The 21,614-nt window shown below is 42.2% G+C and overlaps 1 protein-coding gene across 1 annotated transcript; it reads left to right on the top strand.

Annotated features, from left to right (window-relative positions):
* Positions 1 to 3,458: 3,458 nt before the first annotated feature.
* Positions 3,459 to 18,408, top strand: RCAN2 (regulator of calcineurin 2). The gene is made up of 4 exons (XM_063317560.1): positions 3,459 to 3,607; positions 10,951 to 11,124; positions 13,234 to 13,405; positions 17,066 to 18,408. The coding sequence occupies exons 1-4, from the start codon at positions 3,470 to 3,472 to the stop codon at positions 17,224 to 17,226; spliced, it is 645 nt and encodes a 214-aa protein (XP_063173630.1). The 5' UTR covers positions 3,459 to 3,469; the 3' UTR covers positions 17,227 to 18,408.
* Positions 18,409 to 21,614: the final 3,206 nt, after the last annotated feature.

The raw sequence follows: 21,614 nt of genomic DNA, 5'->3' as shown, positions 1-21,614 counted from the left end.
AGAGCATGCATTACCTTGACAGCATCATCTTGCAAGATTTTGAACAGTTCAGCTGGGATGCCGTCGTCTCCTGCTGCCTTGTTCTTAGCAATGCTTCTTAAGGCCCATTCAACCTCACTCTTCAGGATGTCTGGCTCTAGCTCACTGACCACACCGTCAAAGCTATCCCCGATATTGTTATCCTTCCTATACAGGTCTTCTGTATATTCTTGCCACCTTTTCTTGATCTCTTCTTCTTCTGTTAGGTCCTTGCCATCTTTGTTTTTGATCATGCCCATTTTTGCCTGGAATTTACCTCCAATGTTTCTAATTTTCTGGAAGAGGTCTCTTGTCCTTCCTATTCTATTGTCTTCTTCCACTTCCGCGCATTGCTTGTTTAAAAATAATTCCTTATCTGTTCTGGCTAACCTCTGGAATTTTGCATTTAATTGGGCATATCTCCCCCTATCACTGTTGCCTTTTGCTTTCCTTCTTTCTTGGGCTACTTCTAGTGTCTCAGCAGACAGCTATTTTGCCTTCTTGGTTTTCTCTTTCTTTGGGATGTATTTTGTTGCCGCCTCCTGAACAATGTTGTGAACTTCTGTCCAGAGTTCTTCCGGGACCCTATCTACTAAGTCCAGTCCCTTAAATCTATTCTTCACCTCCACTGCATATTCCTTAGGAATATTAGTGAGCTGATATCTAGCTGATCTGTGGGTCTTCCCTAATCTCTTTAGTCTGATCCTAAATTGTGCAAGAAGAAGTTCGTGATCTGAACTACAGTCAGCTCCAGGTCTTGTTTTTACCAACTGTATAGATGTCCGCCACCTTTGGCTGCAAAGGATGTAGTCAATCTGATTTCGGTGTTGTCCATCTGGGGAAGTCCATGTATAAAGCCATCTCTTAGGTTGTTGGAAGAGAGTGTTTGTTATGCAGAGTGAGTTGTCTTGGCAAAATTCTATCAGCCTATGTCCTGCTTCGTTTTGTTCTCCCAGGCCATGCTTACCTGTAATTCCAGGTGTCATTTGACTGCCCACCTTAGCATTCCAGTCTCCCGTGATGAAAATAACATCTCTTTTAGGCATGTTGTCCAGTAGGTGCTGCAGATCCTCATAGAACTGCTCTACTTCAGCTTCTTCAGCATCTGTGGTTGGGGCATATATTTGGATCACTGTGATGTTAGATGGCTTGCCCTGAATTCGAATTGAGATCATTCTATTGTTTTTTGGATTGTATCCGAGCACTGCTTTAGCCACTTTACTATTAATTATGAAGGCTACTCCATTTCTTCTGTGGTCCTCTTGTCCACAGTAGTAGATCTGGTGGTCATTTGATGTGAAGTGGCCCATTCCAGTCCATTTCAGTTCACTGATGCCCAGAATGTCTATCTTTAATCTTGACATCTCACCAATAACCACATCCAATTTGCCCTGGTTCATAGCTCTTACATTCCAGGTTCCAATGGTGTGTTGATCCTTAGAACATCGGATTCGCCGTTCACCACCAGCACCCTCGGCCGCTAACCGTCCTTTCGGCTTTGAGCTAGCTGCATCATCACGTCTGGGGCTAGTTGAACTCATCCTCTGTTCCTCCCCAGTAGCATTTTGACCATCTTCCGACCTGGGGGTCTCATCTTCCAATGGGGTACTGACATATCTATGGTTGTACTGATTCATTTAGTTTTCACAGCAAGAATACTGGGGTGGGTTGCCATGACTTTCCCCAGGGATCGCATTTAGTCTGACCTCTCTGTCATGACCTTCCTGTCTTGGGTGGCCCTTCACAGTTTAGCTCATGGCATCATTGAGGTGCTCAAGTTCCAGCACCACGACAAGGTAACGATCCTTTGCTGAAGGATCCTTTGCTACCATATCCAATACATATCTGCATTGGACATGTCCATCAGTCTGGGAGAGATATAGAAACACATATATCCGGACAATACCTAAATGATTTCATTAACACAGCATCCTTGGGGATGTACCATGATACCCCTATCAAGAAAAGATACATGCATCAGGTGGGTGTAGAGACAGCAAACCCACATGTACCAACCCAGTGGCATGTCCATCTCATTATCATGTCTCTAATACACAAGAAGTCCCCTTATTCACTGAGGAGGAGCCACCATCACCCAGGAGTCAAGGTCTATGTAGTCTGGAAATGCAATCAAGACATACTGTAAGGGTAGGTGAGAAAGACCTTGGGAGTCAGGACCCTAAGGAATGGTCAGATAAGAGAGGGCATAGCCTGCAGCTGCATGATGGTACAGAGAAAGAGGCTCAGGCTTCTTCTCAGACTGTAAAGGAGAAGGTGGGAGATTTGTACTTTCAGACTTGCAAGATTCTGTTAATGTAGCCTTACAATAAAGTAGAATTAGCTCATCTAGTCGTGTTTCCTGTCTGGTCTACCTGGGAAGGTGGACACATACCTAGTACAAACCTGTATGTTTTGAATTGTCCATCATAGTCATCTCATAACCCATCCCCATGTGGACAATTGCCATCATCTAAGCTATACCTCCTTATAAAATCTTTACTTTTTTCTTGGTGTAATATGTATGTGTCCCTGTTGTCCATGAGAGCAGTGCAGGTCACCAGCATAGTGTTAGGACCTTTCTCTATCACCTTGTTGGAGGGATTTGTGTACATTCCTCATTTCTGTCTCACTCTTCCGGTCAACTCTCTTGCATCAGGCACCTCATGCTGATTTCTGTCCAGCAGGGAGAATAGGGCCATGGTGGTAGTGGTGGTGTGGAATCAGTGTATAGCGTGCATAAATTTCTTATGGCATCCTGCAGTTTGGTCTGTTCATTCACCTCATCACGACTTCCTGAGAGCACAGTCTCTACCACTGCTTCTGACAGGTCTCCTGTATGTTTAACTGCAACTTAAGAGGAAAATATTTAGCAGGTTATAGATACTAGGAGGGAGTATCTATAGTTAAAGGCACGTGAATTCTATCAGAAAAAAAATGGCAGTAACTCTAAGCATTACAGGATGAGCAAGAGGTATTTGGCTGTTTCTTTTCTCTTTCTTTTCCCAAAGCAGGACATTGTAGGATATGTGTCTGTTGAATTTTCTCAAGGCAGATTTGAAGCACAGAATTAATATTTTGCCATCCGAGCACTTGGCTGAAATAGCTATGACGACTCAGGTGCTGGCCAGGGTTGCCATAATCGATTTAGTCTGGGTTCAGATGAAAGCCATAATCACGCCCTGCCTGCTCTAGAGATGATAAAGCAGAGAGAGCGAAGAGTTGAGGGGAGGGGGAGAGAAACTGAGCTGGTATCAGTCTTTGTAGTGATGTCATTGCAATGAGAAATGGATTTCTGCCAGCACTAGGCTTTGCTTATTTAGCTGGAGGTTGAATTAGGCAGAGACCAGGGACAACAGGAGGAAAGCTGGCGCCTCTCCCTCCCTCCCTCCCTCCCTCCCTCAGGAGCATTCTGAACCTTGAAGGAGCATTCTGAGAGTTAGAAAGCTCTTTTATGTTCTTGACTCTGGGGCTACATAAGATCTTGATTTATGTCAGGGAGGGGATGCCAGCCCATGACATGGACTGTGATGTCTCCTCTCTGGTTGCCTCTGTAGTGGATACTGAGGTATTTACCAACCAAGATGTTAAGGTATGTGCATGCCTTTCATTCTGCAGAGGTGCTTCTGGCAAGGACACTTACCGGATGACAAGAATATTTGATGTCCTGCAAAAAAGCAGATCAAATTGTCATGGTTATCACCATAACAACCAGAATGTTGGGAATCTAGTATGAAAAAGATTATGGAGCTATTTCTTCATCTTAGTTTTAAAATGGGGTTGTGATCTAATAAATCTAATAGTTGCATCACAAATGAAACCCTCATTAAATAGTAAATTCTCCTTAGTTTTTTCAGTCTGCTGCTATACACAGAATGATCTGTCTTTTTAAAGTATTTTTGGACAGAGCAAATAAAAGAATAAATTGTAAATGCATGTGGGTGTATGTTCTCTGAGTATAATTGTTCTGTGCCAAAGCTATGCTGAATTTCAGGTGTTACTATATGAACATATTATTTAACGAAAAAAATATCTATGACTTTGCACTGCATAGCCAATAATGTGAGTGACTCATCTGAGTTAAAAAGATTTTTTTCAGCCAAAGTTGGACAGTTCAACTTTTTTGCATGAAATTTTGAAAAGCTGAGCTGCATTTCTCTTATTTCCTCTTGATTTCCTGTTGTGGAGATCTAATTATAGTGGTATTGCTTTCCTTTTTGTTACCAGCTTAAAAATAAAGAAGAATGTGGTGAAAAACTACTGGTGTACCTAGTCAGAAAAGCTTTCCTTTAAATAATACTTGTAAGGAGCACAGTGTATGGCATCTGTCCATCTCACTACTGCAGTATCAGAGAAAGGAAAAGGAAAGACTTTGTCAGCCCTGAAGCAGCAGGCAAAATCATTACTGCAGATTGTTTTATTTTCTGGAAATTATATTGTGTCAGTGGCAGAGGGTAAATGAAATATATTACCAGTTGGTTGGTTTGTTAAAAAAAAACAACTTAATTCTGAGTACTAGTAATAACCGGTATTTCATATTCAGATTGTACTACCGATAGTCCTTTTTAATAGATTTATTCTTTTCTAGGGGCATGTGATCAGGTGAAACTCTCCTGGGCTCCTGAGTTTTTCTCTCTGTATTGGCAGGGGTGGGGGTGGGGAGTGAGTGAGTGAGAGAGAGAGAGGTTTGTTATGCATGCAGTATCTTTTGTTTGTTGCAAGCTGAGGGTTTGATGTAGTCTGTAAACTGCAAAGATGAGGATGTGATCAAATCCTGGAAATACACTGTATGTTGAAGTCATTAGCAGCATCTCAGTCCTTGTGAAGCATCCAGTTAATGTTTAACCATCATTCTTATTTTTCTTTTAAGACAAACCATAGCCAAAGTCACTGCAGTATATAATAATAATCCAAATATAGCCAGGCTGGGGGAAAAAACAAAGGTAGGATCGCCAGATTCAGTCTTCTGGCAGTTTTCAATGAAAAGCTCCCCCTGATGGGCAGGGAGTGCTCAACGTCTGGTTACAAGAGGTGGAAAAAGAGTCTCCCTTTCCTAGACACTTGTTCTCACACAAGAAAAGGCTCCATTTCTTTCAAAACAGGCCGCCGAGGAAAAGAAAAGCACAGCTCTGTGTAACACATGTAGATGGTTCCACAGCAACAGAGCCCTTTGGACCGGAAAAAAGATGACGGACTCTAACTCAGATGCAGTTTGGAAGAAGTTAGCCACCTCTGTTGGTAGCTTATACTCAGGAGTTCTGGGTTTGGACCCTGTTAATCCATTCCAGAGTGTAGGTTCAGGGGTGAGGGTTGCAGAGCTCACCCGGGGGTGTGGGGGAAAGGAGAACGGCAGCAGCGGCTCCCAAGGAGGACTGTGGGGCAAGTCCACGCGGAATAGGCCAGGCTTTTTATTGGCAAAAATGCCAGTAGAAGTTGGGAGGGAGAAATCCAGAGCTGTATCCCCCTCTGGGCAGGGAAAGTGCAGGGGGAAGAAAAAGGAGGGATGGCATGTACTGTAGTCTCCATTGCCAGAAAGCTGCCAACTTCTCCAAAGAAGCCCCAATTTACTCCCAACGTGCCTATCGTAGGAATCTCTCTGCTTTTCAGCTGGGCCTGTGCAGTGTCCTTTTCTCCACTGATTCCTTTTCCCTTTTCACCACCTCTGCCAGAGAAGCAGAGGACGGACTGCCTTTGCTCCTTTGCTCCTACTATTTGTGGCATGATCACAGGACGAGGTGGGATGGCTTCTAGGAGCAGCGCTCATTTTGCTGAGCAGATTGGTCAAAGAGCAACAATGGGGGAGACGAGGCAGCAGCTGCCATGGCTGGCCCGTCTGTGCATTTTGTGTGTGTGGGGGGCAACTGATAGGAAAGAAAGGAGAAGCCACCATCAGTGGCATTTTACATAGGAGTCAAATGAGGGGCATGTTGCTGAAACCCCGTCCCCCCCAAAACTTGGGCAAAATCCTCAACAAATGCAACAGATGCTGTCTCTCTCTTTTTCTTAAAGTCGTTTTCCACAAGTTATAGCCAACAGACAAACTGTTCCTAGACATTGGCAATGGGGCTATGCTGCCTCGTTTTTGTCATTTCAACATCCTTTGCCAGCAGCAGAACTAATCATCTCCATCTCCATCTCCATCTCCATCCATCCATTCAGCCAATGGAGGAGTGATGGAGAGAGAGAGGGAATGACCACATTAGTGGGAAATGGTATTTGATTTAATATATATAATCTGCTTTGCTCCTCCCATTACCAAGGAAATCCAAAACAGCTTAAAGAAAAATAATAATCAGTTATCTTAGTTCTCATAGGAGCTACTATAGCAATAATAGATAATTCATTACCACATCATATTTATAATAAAATATCTGCCTAACAAAACTTACGGCAAATTCAACAGTACTGTCCTGTTATTTCTGTCAACAAGGTTACAAGATACCCATCCACCAGTTACAAGTAAAAAGTAACTTGTACAGGTTTCCAGGCCAGTGACATAAACATATCAAAGCAAATGAAAGAACTCCCATGTACTGTATTTGATACAGATTGAATGCTATCACCCTCCAGAAGAAGAGGACACTATTGCCCTCATGGCTTAGTTGTGGACTTCCTGGAACATCTAGATGAAATAGGCCTATTGTCTGATCCAGCAGGACTTTTCGATTGTGCTCACATTGGGTATGATGGCACAGATCATGAGAAGCTATACAGTCATGAAGTTATGAACAACTGACTTAAAGAGCTGATGATAAGGAAGAGAGCAACGTCAATATGGTGGTTTTATTTCTTGCTGTCTTTGATTTTTAACCTTGCTAATTTTGTTTTATTTTATTTTGCTGTCTGTGGCCAAATTCTGCTTCCACTCAGCAGCTTCATCTCCCCACCCCCACCCCCAGGGAGGGAGGCAAGATGACACAGCATCTCTCTGGTCGCCTTCTGCATTGCCTTCTCCTTGCCTCAAGGTTGGCTTCAGGAAAATTGTCATTCTATCTCACTATTCCTCAACTCCAGCACATTCCACCAAAGCAGGGCTCCTCAGCCAGGGTTCCGTGCCACCCTCGGGTTCCGCTAAGAGGTCCCTAGGGGTTCCCTGGGAGATCATGATTTATTTAAAAAATTATTTCAAATTCAGGCAACTTCACATTGAAGAGCTAAGTTTCATTCTTTATTTTCAGTTTAAGAACACTGTTAATGCATATATACAGGCCTACCCATGAAACAAATATAATGATTTTGTAACTTGTGGTCTATATTTGAGCCTGAATGTGCAGGGGTTCCCTGAGGCCTGAAAAACATTTCAAGGGTTCCTCCAGGGTCAAAAGGTTGAGAAAGGCTGCACCAAAGTGTAATTTGCTCTGATAGATTATGTTTCTCCAGAAAGCAGAGATGGCAAAGGACTCCCTTCCTCTCTCCCTTGCACCTTGTCTCCATGAGGGTTCCTCATCTACTGCTGCAGTGTATTGCTAATTTCTTGCTTCATTTAAAGGTCAACCACTGTAACTATTGAGAATGCATTTCCTGGGATTAATGGCTATCTGGAAGGACTGCGCATTTGTGTTTTTTTTCTAAAGTCCTTATCATTATGCACTATAAATAAATAAACCATAGCTGAAACAGCAACATATATGCATCTGCTGCATTGTGAAAGCAACATCTGCCCTTAACGAAATAGTTCCTGGAAGACTGAACTCTGATTCTAACTGCATTAGAAATCAGTCAAGAGTTGAAGTGTCTTTAAAAGTCCTCACTGGAAATTGTGTTATTAAAGTGCAGATGTATGGTACAGAGAATATAGAGTTATAGATACTTTCCCTCTAGTGAAACAAGTACAGGATTGAGAATAGCCCACCAACATTCCACCTTGGTAAAGTCTGTCCAATTTACTCCACCCACTAGAGTATACAACACAATTTGGCTTATTTTACTGAATGCCTAATGCACAAACCAAAATTACCTTCTAACTTGTTGATATCAAGACTAATATTTCTTTATCTCTGCTAGGCTAAGGCACCTATGATTGTTATCCAGTGGCAAGAAATAAATAGACTAATTTTCTTCCTGATTTCAGAGCTGAAAAAGCCATTTCACTTGTCTCTCAAAATTAGATACAATCTAATACCAATACTGAGAGCCAGTGTAGTGGTTAAGGCACCAGGCTGGGAACTGGGAGACCATGAGTTCTAGTTCTGCCTTAGGCGCAAAGCCAGCTGGGTGACCTTGAGCCAGTCTTTCTCTCTCTGTCCTAGGAAGCAGGCAAGGGCAAACTACTGCTGAAATGCTAGTGAAAATCTTGCCAAGAAAACTGCAGGGGCTTGTTGAGGCAGTCACCAGGAGTCAAAAACTGACTCAAAGGCTCAAAAACAAACAAACAAACAAACAAACAAGCACCTTATATTTTCTCTGCATTCAGTCCCCACTTTTATCTTGGGGTAGATTTTCTCTGCTTTTCATGGCTTACATTTCTGGCATAATTTTTGGATTTTATTGCTTATTCCATGTCCCCTGTTCTTTTGTAACTTCTCACCTAATGAACAGTTCTGGAGAACTGAACAAATGTGCACACTCTTTTGAGTTACCTAAAAACTGTGAAGGTTGGAATTCTTTGCAGTCAATTTGGCATTTCTCCTCTCTGTTTTAGAATTGCCTAATGGTAGCTATGTGTTTAGATATAGTAGCTGACCATTCAGCACTGAACATTAAAATGCCAGATTGAGAAACAGTGAAACCTCAGTTTTCTGGATCTCAGTGCAATTAATTTCAGATGCAGCAGATCAAATTCTGTGGTGATTGGCATCATTTGCATCAATGTATGTATTTATGCAATGTGTCATTTGCATAATTATAAATTATATTTGTGTAATTTGCATCATTGGTGTAATGAAGTCATCACACAAATTATGTCTCTTGTGTGATGTGCATCACTGCAATGACATGCTCTTTGATTTACCACACCCTGAGAAAGAACAAAGCCCTTCCTATAACTAATCTATTAAAGTTAGGTTTCACTGCATTTGGGTGGCTGCATCTACTTCGCTTTATTATTGATTAATCTGTTTAGTTGGTTAAAGAAAGAGCAATAAAGACTTTTGCAGTATGTTAAGACTAACATATTAGCTTCTGTGCCCTACAGCCCAATCTGGCAGATTATCCTGAAAGAGAAATCTATGGGTGGAGATGGCAAAGAATAAATAATGACATCAGAAGGAAAGGAAACGTAGGAGATACAAACAGAATTATCTTCTGGACTAGGTAGTCATGATTAGGTACAAAGCAAACATTCTTGCACTGGGGAACTAATTGATACATATCGTGACAAGAACCTATGATCTGCCCACCCGTGTCAGAAAGTTGGTGGCACGCCTATCATGTCTTGCAATACCATTTGGGTATTGTATCTGTGCTTTTTATGGTCATGAGAACGTCTTCTAGTCCTATGAGCTGTGATTGCCCTCTGAACTCTGAATTATGTTGCTCTCCCTTTTGGTTTAGCTGCTCTATGTTTATGTAATCTTAGTGTCAAATTTCACTGCATATTTTTAAACTGTTTTAAACTTTTAACTGCTTGTTACCCAGAAAACTAAACTTAAGGAGTGACTAACAAGTACCGAGTTAAGGCATCAGGCTAGAAACTGGGAGACCGTGAGTTCTAGTCCTGCCTGAGGCACAAAGCCAGCTGGGTGCCCTTGGGCCAGTCCCTCTCTCTCAGCCCTGGGAAGGAGCAGGCAAGGGCAAACCACTTCTGAAATCTTGCCTGGAAAACTGCAGGGACTAGTCCAGGCAGTCGCCAGGAGTAAAAAAAAAAACTGACTTGAAGGCACATAGACACACACACAAAAGTACTATACAGTACCATGTACCAAAAGTACCACGTCATCCACACAAGTTCCTTGCCCCAGCTTTAAGCCCGGCCACTATTTATGGAAGGCATGTTCTCACAACAGCGTTTCCATCTCCCTGCCAACTCACTGCTCAGGCAGGCTGAAACTGGATCAGGTTAGGGTTAATGTTAGGATCATAGTATTTTCCATCCAAAAATGGAAGATCTCCTCTGGGGACATTCAGTGTTTCCTGGGGGCGGTGTTTTGGGAAGCTTGGCGATCTGCTGGGCTCCAACAACCCACAGCACAACTTCTCCTTCCTATCTGTCTGGGGGCTCTGTGCCTCCGCAGCTATTTGTGCTCCGGCTGCCAGAGAAAAACAGAAACTTGGCCGTTCAGCCTCTTCTTTTTCTTGTGATTCAGTGATGGGAATATTGACCTTCTGGAAGCAGGTAGACAAACATGCCACCAGCGACAGATTAACATGGTAGGGTTTCTTGGGCAAAAAAGACGCAATCAGAGAGTGACTGAGACACTGGAATGCAAGAAAAATATACTGAAAGTTTGTCAGGCGCTTGGAAGGTAGTGGGATTGGGCTGATAAAGAGTAAAATCACTGCAAGAAAGGGATTAGAATGGGCCAGACAGTGTCCCTTCATGCCTAGCTGCCAAAACAAATGTCCCATTCACTACTTCCTGGCAGCAGAAACCCAAAGGTAACTTATACAGTTCCAAAATACAGCTTTTTAGCATCAAGGATTCGTCACAGTAAAGTATCCCTCCCCGTCCCAAGGTCAGATTAATATATGCATTGGTTGTTGTTTTACTACATGTACTTTCTTTTAGGGTTGTGTTTCATGTATGAATTCTGGCCTAAGACTGTGATAAAGGAAATACTTTTGGTATACTGTATAAAAGATGTTAGTCCTAAAATTCAATTCTCACCACTGTTATTTCCTTATATTTATTGCACTTACAGAGATACAGCATTTTCCTGTGCAACATAGTTGGGTAGTTGAGAAACAGAAGAAGTCTGGCTTTATCTGGAAATAATAAGACAATATCTCAGTACAATGGACTTTCAGGATAACCAGATAACCCTTTTACCATTACAGGAGAAATTTGAGAGCTTGTTCCGTGCTTATGATGACTGTGTGACATTTCAGCTGTTTAAAAGTTTTCAACGCATAAAAATTGACTTCAGCAACCCCAAGTCAGCTGCTAATGCTAGAACAGAACTTCATGAAACACAGTTCCGAGGGAAGAAACTAAAGCTTTACTTTGTGAAGGTAAGATTCTTTTTTACCCAAGCACTTTCCTTCAGGGTGATTTAAATTCTGAGCAGGTTAATGTCAGAACTGAAATCAGACATACAAATCATAATAACCATAAAACAAATCATAGTAATGTATATATAGTTGGTTAAAGTGCACAAAATATTGAGAAGTAACTTTAGACTGACTTTGAATTGACCCAAGATAATTGATGCCAAAGGAGCAGCTAGTCTGAACTCTTAAAAATGTTTTGCTACCTTTCTCATCCATAACTTCCTTATTGTATCACTTAAAGCAGTTTCACCTTGCCACACTGCAGGACCAGCCAAGTTTATATAGAGGCAATATGAATCAATGCAGCTGGTGATGAAGCACTTCTGTCAATAGGATTAAGATGCGTAGCTTAGAGCTTTATTTTTCTCAAGCCCTAGCGTGTAACCCACTTTCCCTATATGCAGTGTGAAATCATGGGGGTTCTTTCTAATACACAGAGGAGCCATAATGGTCTGATTTTTATATATCCATGCTGCCCAGAGTCACACTGTTTGAGTTGGGTAGCCCTCTAAATCTGTTAAACAGATGAACAAACAAACACCCATTTGGGCTGGGCAACCTCAGTATAGCTGAAAATCTGCGCACTGGTAACAGACAAACTGAAAGGACAATTCTTTTTCCTTTGAACAACACAGTAGAGCAATATTGCTTTGATAGTCTAACCTGCGTTTCTCAACCTGGGCAACTTTAAGATGTGTGGACTTCAACTCCCACAGTTCCCCAGCCAGGCTGAGAAACAGTGGTCTAACCAATCCACACTCTGTACCAATCAGCCCTCTACATCACCAAAGGAACCAAGCCACACATTTTAAAGATAAAAGAACCCTACAACACCATTTTACCACTCATGCAACAGAGGGCTGGAGATTAGGATGCAATCACCCACCCAAGAAAAACTAGGGAGAAGGCATAGAAGCCCCAGCACATCAGAGAGTAGAATGCCAGAGCCAATCAGAGGTCCCAAAGTGTGGTCAATTAGTCTTACCTTAAGAGAGCACCTGTCAGTGGTTTATTCTTGGTTCCAGACCAGGAATGTATATATGTAGAACATGACTAAACAAACTTTTGGGGTCAGTGGGCACCATTTGGACCAGGGTTGCAACTAGGGGTGGGTGGTAAGTGGGGCATGTGCCCCAGGCGCTGTGCTGGGGGGGCACCAAAATGAGCACTTGGGGGTGCCAAAATGGGTGTGAAATCCATGTTTGCCCCGGGTGACACAGACCCTAGTTGCGGGCCTGGTTTGGACTATTGGGAACATGGTGGTTTTGCCTAGTCAGTATAATGGCATGGCCAGTAACAAAATATCTGTTGCCCAAATACAAATTGGTGAAGATTCCCCTTCAGACCTTCTAGTCCATTGATGTTCACTGCCACTCCAGCTTATCTTTGCCTTTTTTCCTAGGTAAGGGGGCACATCCCAGGCAAAGCTGTGGGCTACAGTTACCTACCATTTTTAATTTTTAAGAAGGCCTATAGATCCTTTATGGGACCTGGGATATTCTTGCCAATAAAAGTAATGCTAGAAGTTGGTCCATTTTGCAGAGTGTAAGATTTCCATTTCTTTTTCTTAATTAAATAATCAGATATATAAATTAGCTGAAGCAAGGAATCTTGTGGGTGCTTAGATGTCCCCTTTCTCTGCCCTTGAGCTATAGGATTTCCTACAGAGAGCAAAGTCATCCCTTTGCTTTCTTTGCAGATCCAATGCAGCACAGGCTGTCAAAAGGACAGATTCAGCTTGTTTCCATTGGCCTCCTAAAAGCTACATTAGCCCATCCCTTTGGAAAGCGGAGCACAGTTATGGGTTAAGCTGAGAGTGAAACAACACTACCTGAAAATAGCAATGTGCATCAGAAGCATTGATTTGCAGATCCACTTTCTCTCCTTTTTTGCAGCCTTCTTCCCCATTCTGGTGCCTTCCAGATGAGTTGAGACTGAGACTCACAATCCTCTGGGAGTTGGTCCCCAAAATTTGGAGGATATTGGAGTGAGCAAAATTGTTTTACTCTTCTGTCCTCATTTTCCTAAATCAATATTGTACCCTGTTTTTCTCCCCTTATCTCTGCAAAGGTCCAGACTCTGGAGAATAATGAAGAGGTCTTCCATTTGGCTCCACCTCAGCCATCCAAGCAATTCCTCATGTCACCTCCAGCCTCTCCTCCTGTAGGTTGGCAACCAAAAATGGATGATACACCAGTCATCAATTATGACCTCCTTTATGCTGTTTCTAAACTGGGACCAGGTCAGTTTAATGATTCTTCATATTTTCAAGTTTAGGAAGTAAAGGCCAGAAAGCAAGGCAGGCATAATGGATGCTTATGTCTGCTGTTATTATTATTGTTTAACTCACCATTCTTCTTTCCAGTCACTTAAGAGTGATCAGGTGTGGCAGTGTTCTAGGGCTGCAGGAGTAATGGATGTTGATGGAGGGGCACATGAGAGTGGACTAAGAGGCCTGCCATGGGCATGGCCAACATGAGAGTGGACTAAGAGGCCTGCCATGGGCATGGCCAGAGCTGGTATTCCCTCTGCCTGCCTGCCTGATTTCCTTTCTTTCATGCATATGCTCACTATCTCACCCCCTCTTTTTTTCATAGGCACATACTCTAGCTTTTCTCCATCCTTCTTTTTTCATTTTCACTTTTTTCTCCTTCCCTCCTCATCCTCTCAGCCCCCTATATCAGGATCCCCTTCTGCATTCTGTTCTCCTGCTTACCTTATTCTTCTCCGTTCTCTCCTTCCTTCCTTCCTTCCTTCCTTCCTTCCTTCCTTCCTTCCTTCCTTCCTTCCTTCCATATTTCTTCAAAATTCACCTTTGGAATAGAAAAGAAAGAACATTGTATGAAGGTAGCAACATGCACTTATAACTGTTAAAAAATTCACTGGGTCTAATCTGAGTGCCCTTATTTTTTACTTTGAAATGTAAAGGTGGTTGCACTTGGGACCAAAGTTGAAAGATTTGGGATCTCATACAAAAGTAGATATGAGACCACAGGCACCAAACTTAAATAACAAAAGAAAATTGCTTATTTCTAGAGTTTCAATTGCCAATTCCTATTCATTCTCTCATTCACTTTCTTTTACAAATCACCCCTCCACCAGGCCAGCTTGATTGGGCACTGGATAGGATTTTTGGAGAAGATGCTAGTTGCAGCAGATGGACAGCTGGGTCAGAACTCTTCCAGGGAGCTTTGGGACTCCATCTTCTTTTTATACCCTGCACAAGCTGACAAAAGAGCACCTCACATCATCATTCATAGAGTTGTTAGAATGATAGAGAATTTAAATTGGGGTGAGGGTTAATTTTTTGCCCAAAGTTTGGTCTGTTTGTCCTACATAAAATCCAGAGGGGCACTGCTGGCAGATGATGGTATATACCACATTACAGGAAGAACATGTGAAAGTGCCTATAATCTTCTATGTGAAATAACTGGGACCTGTGATGGTGCTGTTGGTGCATATAGGAGCAAACTAGACAGTTGCTGTGTCTGGTTCCCATGTGAATATCATTGTTCTGTTGCTTGTTGTTGCTTGTGAGAATCTGCTTCAGATTGGGTGGTTGTCTGTATGCAAGTATGAGCTTGCTGCCCAGTGCCTAAGAAGGTGCAGTGTCCTTGTCCAGTATGGGCTGTAGGTTATTAATAATGTGTCTGAATGGCTTGAACTGTGAGCTGTGGGTGATAACCAGTGGTCTTCTGTTGTTCTGTTTCTGTGGTCTGGCTTTTAATAGGTCCTCCCTGGGAATTGATCTGGCTGTATAGATTTGTCTAGTCATCTCATTGGGTGGATAGTTCAGTCTCCTGAATCTCTGTTTTAATTCCATCAGTTGAGTATGTCTGTCAAGTTGGTCAGAACAAATGTGGCTGTAGCAGAGAGCCTGGCTATAGGCAATAGATTGGTGCTGTCTTCTAGATGGAAGCTGGAAGTATATAGGTATGTGTTGCAAACTGTGGGTTTCCTGTGTAACATGGTATTTATGGGTGTCCATTGTGTAGTTTACAGAAGTAAACAATATTGTAGGAGGAGAGCTATGTTAATCTATGGTGGCAAAAAATCAGAAGGAGTCTGGTAGCACCTTTTCTGATGAATTAATTTTATTAAAAGGCAAAAGCTTTTTGTGTTAGGCTGAAAAAGTGCTACCAGACCCTATTTTGGTCTTAGAATAATAGATCTTCTATTGGTGTAAATTGGTGTCTGCCTTTCCATGGTCACAAATGGCATCTCTAGTCATTTATAACATATTAAGCTTCTGCATAAGGAATTTTTAAATTATAATTTTAAGTTAAAACCTACACTGTTATTTTACTGATATTCTATACTCTAGTACTTTGTGAGTTAACCTAATGACTCTTGTTTCATTCAAGTGACCCTACATAATCATAGGACATGGCACCACCTAGTAACAGTGACTGCTGAAGAAATCTAAACTGGTTGTACTTGGAGGAGAGACCATCAGGAAATACCAAGGATATGGGCTGTGCTGGGACATCATAATCACAACAACAACCATGAACAGTTGCCAGTTCCAACACAGCAACATGGACATGGACATGCCCATGGGCCAGACACTTTGGCCACTTCAAAGGCTGTTGAGATGCTCACACTGGTCACACTTGCCAATGACTTTGGCAAAGCTGGGGTGGGGGTAGAGCATTCATCCTGGTGCTCCTTATCTCTCAGCAGCTTTTGATACCATTGATCACAGTATCCTTCTGGACCAGCTGTGGGAATGGGAGTTAGGAGTGGGAGGCACTGTGTTGCAGTAGTTCACCTCCTTCCTCAGTGGTCAGTTTCAGTCAGTGTTGCTGGGGGCATGCCCATGGCCCCTCATTTGTGGGATGCCTCAGGGCTCAATGCTCTCTCCTCTCCTGTTTAACATCTATATGAAACCATTGGGTAAGGTCACCTGTCAGTTTGGAGTTTGGTATCATAAGTACACTGATAATACTCAGCTATACATCTCAACTCCGGGCTGTGCAGGTAAAGCTGTCGATATACTGACCCAGTGTCTGGAGGCTGCTCAGGTCTGGATGTGGCAGAATAGACTTTGGCTCAATCTTGCCAAGACTGAGTGGTTGTGGCTGTTTGACCCCCCAGGGTTGGGGATGTTTCCATCATTGGTCTTGGATGGGGTAGCACTTCCTCATTCTAGACTGGCATGCAATTTGGGGGCCTTTCTGCTTGAAGAGCGGGTGGCCGCTGTGGCCAGGAGGGCTTTTGCACAGGTTCATCTGGCATGCCAATTGCATCCTTTCCTCATTTGGGAGGCCCTTCAGACAGTTAGTCATTCCTGGGTCACCACACAACTGGATTATTGCAGTGTGTTCTACATGGGGCTGCCAAGACTATCTGGAAGTTACGGTTGGTACAAAATGCAGTGGTGTGAGCAGCAATGGGCACCTCCTGGTATGCCCATGTGTCACCACTACTGCATGAGCTGCATTGGCTGCCAGTTAGCTTCTGGGTACTGGGTACCTAAGGGACTGCCTATCCCCAACTGTTCCTGCCACCTAGAATGTTCCAGCAGACTGGATATGCTCCAGGTCCCTTCTATTAAATGTTGTCATCTTATGGGGCCGAGGAAACATACCTTCTCTGTCATGACCCCCACCCTTCAGAACAGCATCGCCTCAGAGATACGGACAGGGCCTTTTCTCCCAGGGTTCCAGAAAGACTGGTTTTGGTCTCAGGCCTGGGTAGATGTGTTTGTGGGGCCTTTGGTTTGGTTTGGTTTGATTTGCTATTGTTTGATTGTTTTAGTTCAGGTTGCCTGTGAGGTTGTATGTTTGTAACTGTTTTTATAGCTTTGTATTTATTTTTGCAAGCTGCCCAGAGTCTATGGGAGTGGGTGGCTATAATAAATGTAAATTAATAATAATAATGATTTTTTCTTGACTTCCAGGTGAGAAATATGAACTACATGCAGGTACTGACTCCACTCCAAGTGTAGTTGTGCACATCTGTGACAGTCATGCAACAGAAGAGGAAGGCTCAAATAATACACCAAAGCCACAAATTACACAGACTCGACGTCCTGGCCTACCATCTTCTGTGTGCAGCTGACTTGCCCAAAGAAGAGCATCTCCTCTTTTGTGTATCCCTGTTTTCTCTTGGTAGAAGTCAGTCGTGGCTCTCCATATAATCCGGTATTTAGTTTCTTAGAGTATTCCCTGTGCAGCAGTGGAGCCTAAGCACAAAAAGACTCAGAATGTATTCCTTGTAGCCATAATTATGTCACATTCCTGCAGAACAGAAGGGGAGGGAAGATTAGGTGGGGTTTTTTTCCAAGTCTCCTTAGGCTGCAACCTGGGATAATTGGCAAGCTTTTCTTCTAAGGAAACATATACGATTGCACTGCACAAATCAAGATTCTTTAAATGTCATTCATTAAGTGGAGGTAATAGTGTTTGGATGTGTTGTTCAGATCAACAGACCCCACATGCTACAAAGCACATTTCTACAAATAGGTTTTTCTCTTTATGCTCACTGTGCAGCTTAGCTTTCTTCTCTGGGTCTGAATTGGGAAGAACTCTTGTTCAGCGGAAGAACCCATCCCAGGTCCACCTTGTAATCACTGTATTTGCAAGGAAGGGGGAGTAGAGGGACCTTGGGGAGCAGAACTGTGAAAGGCTCTAGTTGTGAATGCTTGGAGAGCCATTGTCAGAGTAAACAACAGAAAGAAACTTGGTCAGTGGCATTGGAAAGTCAGAATTCAGCCTTCAGTTGTGCTGTTCATGGACTACACATCTTGTTTTACAAAAGTTCTTTTTAATGCACAAATGCAACCAGCATGAGGTAATTCCATGCATTTTCAGTGCGTAGCTACTACCTGAATTCAAATTAAGGCAGTTCAGCCCTCACTGAAATTTAAATTAGCCTAGTGATATCATAGGATTAAGAGCAACTGTTTCTTGGAGATCCTCCTTGTTTCCCTTAACAATGAATTCAGATAATTGAGTAACAATGACTTTAGAGTAAAAGGTAGGACCATTCAAAATAAGATACTGGCATCTTCAACATTACAGTAGATAATCTTACATCTCTAGAATTACATAAAAGTGAAGTATGTTTTCAAATGACCTTCTCCCCAAAATTATGTTTTCTTTCTTCTGAACTTCCCTTTAATATTAATGAGATCTCTTATCTTCAGAGAAAGCCTGAGTGAATCAACCAGTCATACCTGTGGCTAAAAGTAGTGGACAAGAACACAAATAAATCAGAAGGCAAACAGAATGATGGAAGTAATTATTCCCCTGCTAATAATTTAGAGTAATTATTCATTCTCCTGCTAATAATTTAGAGTGATGGCAAAAACATGTGGCACCTCCACATGTTTTTGCCATCATTCTAAAACCATTTCAGTACTCATGTTTTGCAGCTGTGCTTATGCATATCTAGCTCAGTTGCATTCTAACCCAAGTTACGAAAAAGAGCCATCTTTCTGTTTACAGCAATATGACTCTGACATTTCCAAACCCAAGTGCTAGTTATCACCTCTAAAACTGTATCACTCAGTTCCAGATTATTTTAGGGACCACTTCCTTCAATGGGAATCTGCCCAGCCCATATATTTTAAAATAAAGGGGCTGGTTACAGTCCTGTCCCCACAAGGCAACAAAGGATGGACCAGAAGGTAAGCATCTGTAGCAGGCCCCTTTTTCCTTGGAGATGTGTCAGGTACCCTCCTTAGAGCCTGGCTTTTGGTGACTTGATTATCGATGATGATGGATGTTTGGTTTTAGGTGGCAATCTTTTGTTATCTTTTATTCCTGATTTATGTATTGATTTTTAAGTTTGTAAATCATCTGGTTGACAAAGAAGATACTGAAGTGGAAGATAGCTTCTGCCTTTTAGGCCATCAATAGTAAAGGAACAAACAGTCAAGAAATACACTGCAGACCAGCACCTGGTAGAGTAACTATGAAAGCCTTGGAGAAGATATTCAAATGCTGTGATGTCTATACCTACAAAGATCAGAATTGTGCAAGCCATGGTATTCTCTGTGACATTCCATGGAAGCAAAAGATGGACTTTGAAAAAGTCAGATAGAGTATGGATGCTTTTGAACTTTAGTGTTGGAGGAGACTCCTGAGAATACCATAGACAGCCAAAAAAATCCCAAACAAATGGACCATCCAACAGATCAACCCAGAGTTCTCACTCAAGGCCTGAATGAGTGACTCAAATTATCAGGACATATTATGCAAAGACCTAGATCTCTGAAGAAGGCTCTGATGCTAGGAAATATGGAAGAAAAAGAGGAAGACCAGCAGCAAGGTGGGTGAACTCAGTTACAGTGGTGATGGAAGACCTGAAAGACCATGTTAGGCACGGATCACCACAGAAGGAAAAAAATCTATATATGGTTGCTAAGAGTTGACACCAAATTGATGGCACATAATCAAATCATCTGGAGCCTTGGGAATTGGGTGGTAGAGAAACGTTCATAAATAAATGTGTTGGAAAGTGGGGGGGGAGTACTAAGAATTTCATTGTTTTTCTTTGCATGGGGGAGTGAACAGATATATATTGCTGAAGGTCTGCAGTAATCTTGGGGTGGACACTAAGGGAATGGCACGTTCTGTATCCCAGTTGGTCAGCTGGAGAGAGAGCACTCAGTGTGCCCTGCCTGCTCTGTGCTTCCCGAAGTCTGCTGGAGTGAAGATCATCTAGTGTGGAGAGGCAGTTTAAGGTGCCTCTCCCATCTCCAAATGTATGTCCCCTCAATCTTATATCAGAGCTGTCAGCTCTGGGATTGGCAGTCACCAGGTACAGCAAGAGAAGGCCTGAGGGGGTGTACAAGTTCTATTATTTCTTCCTATTCCTCATACTTACCCATCTTGGAGAGCTCAAGCAGGATTGCAAGGCTCCTGTGCAAGATTATTCATATTGATTGGTTGTACACAGTAATAAATGGCTGAATGCCTTGTGTTGCAAGATTGGCCTGGATTTTTTATTTATTTTGTTTTCACTGCCTTACTAACTTATGAAAGCAACTATAGCTTGGTAAGGATTCAGTTTTGTTGGAGATAATACAGATCTCCAAAACCCTCAGGTTTCCAGATAGAGATCATGTGTGTTTAATCTGTTTTAAGACTCTAGCGTACAAGATGCAACCAATGTGCACTTTAAATAAAATACCTCCTAAGCAGCTCCAATAGTTTTAGAATTTTGCCTCAAATAAATAAATGCTACAAATAAATTTTGCTGTAAATTCAAGAGGCATCATGATTTTTCTAATAGCATCACAATAGCACCATGTAATATAATCCTGCTATAACTTGCAGTATAATTGGGTCTAGCACTTCTTGACTGGATCTCATCATTGAATGCAGCACACAAAGAGTAGGCTTACAGAAGAGTATTAGATTTATCTTCCATGATTTTTTCTATCAATAGCTACTTGCTGTGAGGTCTGTATATTAGCATAAGAAGCAGTGTGCCTATCCATTATTTTTTTAGGAATTATGGCACTCATGCTCACTTGTGAGGTTCCCAAACTTTTTGATTGACCACTATGGAGTAGAACACTGGACAAATAGGGCTTTGCCTTTATCCTGCACTGCTATTCTTAGGTAACAATAAACCACAGTTCCATCTAGCTCTTCCTTTTTTTTGGACCCTATGAGTCAATGTTGACTTCTGGCAACTGCCTGGGTAAGTCCCTGCAGTGTTCTTGGCAAGATTTCAGAAGTGGATTGCCCTTGCATGCTTCCCAGGGCTGAGAGAGGCTGGCCCAAGGTCACCTAGTTGTATTTAAAACTTTTTTCCATTACTGTAATCAAATGGTGCCCTCTGGTGGATCTATAGCATGCACTGTTTGAAAGGCACATAATGAAGGGAAAAAAGGTGGCTTTCCAGCTATGCTACCTGACCTTAGTTTCATAAGCTGTCTACAACAATCTATTTCTCTAGTGCAGTGTTTCTCAACCTTGGCAGCTTTAAGATGTGTGGACTTCAACTCCCAGAATTCCCCAGCCAGCATTGGAAGTTAGGAGGAATGGGGGTAATGTATAGTAAGAAACCACAATGTACTTTCTTGGTCTTGGAACAATGAGTGAATTCTGCAATTGCAGATTTTAAAAAATGTGCTATGAGTATATAAGGAGCCTAGACCCAAAATACTTCACTTATTGCTCCCAAAAGCTTGGCAAATTTCATTCTTTCAGATGGGCTGAATTTGCTCCATTCTGATAAAAAATTTTTTTAAAAGTCACATAGAGTTTCTTCCTGATAAATCCGCACATGGCATGAATCCCACTTCAAGGTCAGTCTCTGATTTGAACTAAGCCTTTTTCCAAAATGCCAAATCTGTCCCAAACTGAATCTTGTGTTCAGTATATACCCCAGCACAGAACCCAAAACAGGACTCTTTTTTTTTTTGGTCAAAAGCTGTATTGTGAATAAGACAATAAAACTAGCAATGGTTATTTTCTTCAAACAGAAATCTC

This window comes from Candoia aspera, chromosome 1, assembly GCF_035149785.1.
Source record: "Candoia aspera isolate rCanAsp1 chromosome 1, rCanAsp1.hap2, whole genome shotgun sequence".
Classification (NCBI taxonomy): domain Eukaryota; kingdom Metazoa; phylum Chordata; class Lepidosauria; order Squamata; family Boidae; genus Candoia; species Candoia aspera.
This window is presented reverse-complemented; position numbering and strand designations above follow the sequence as displayed.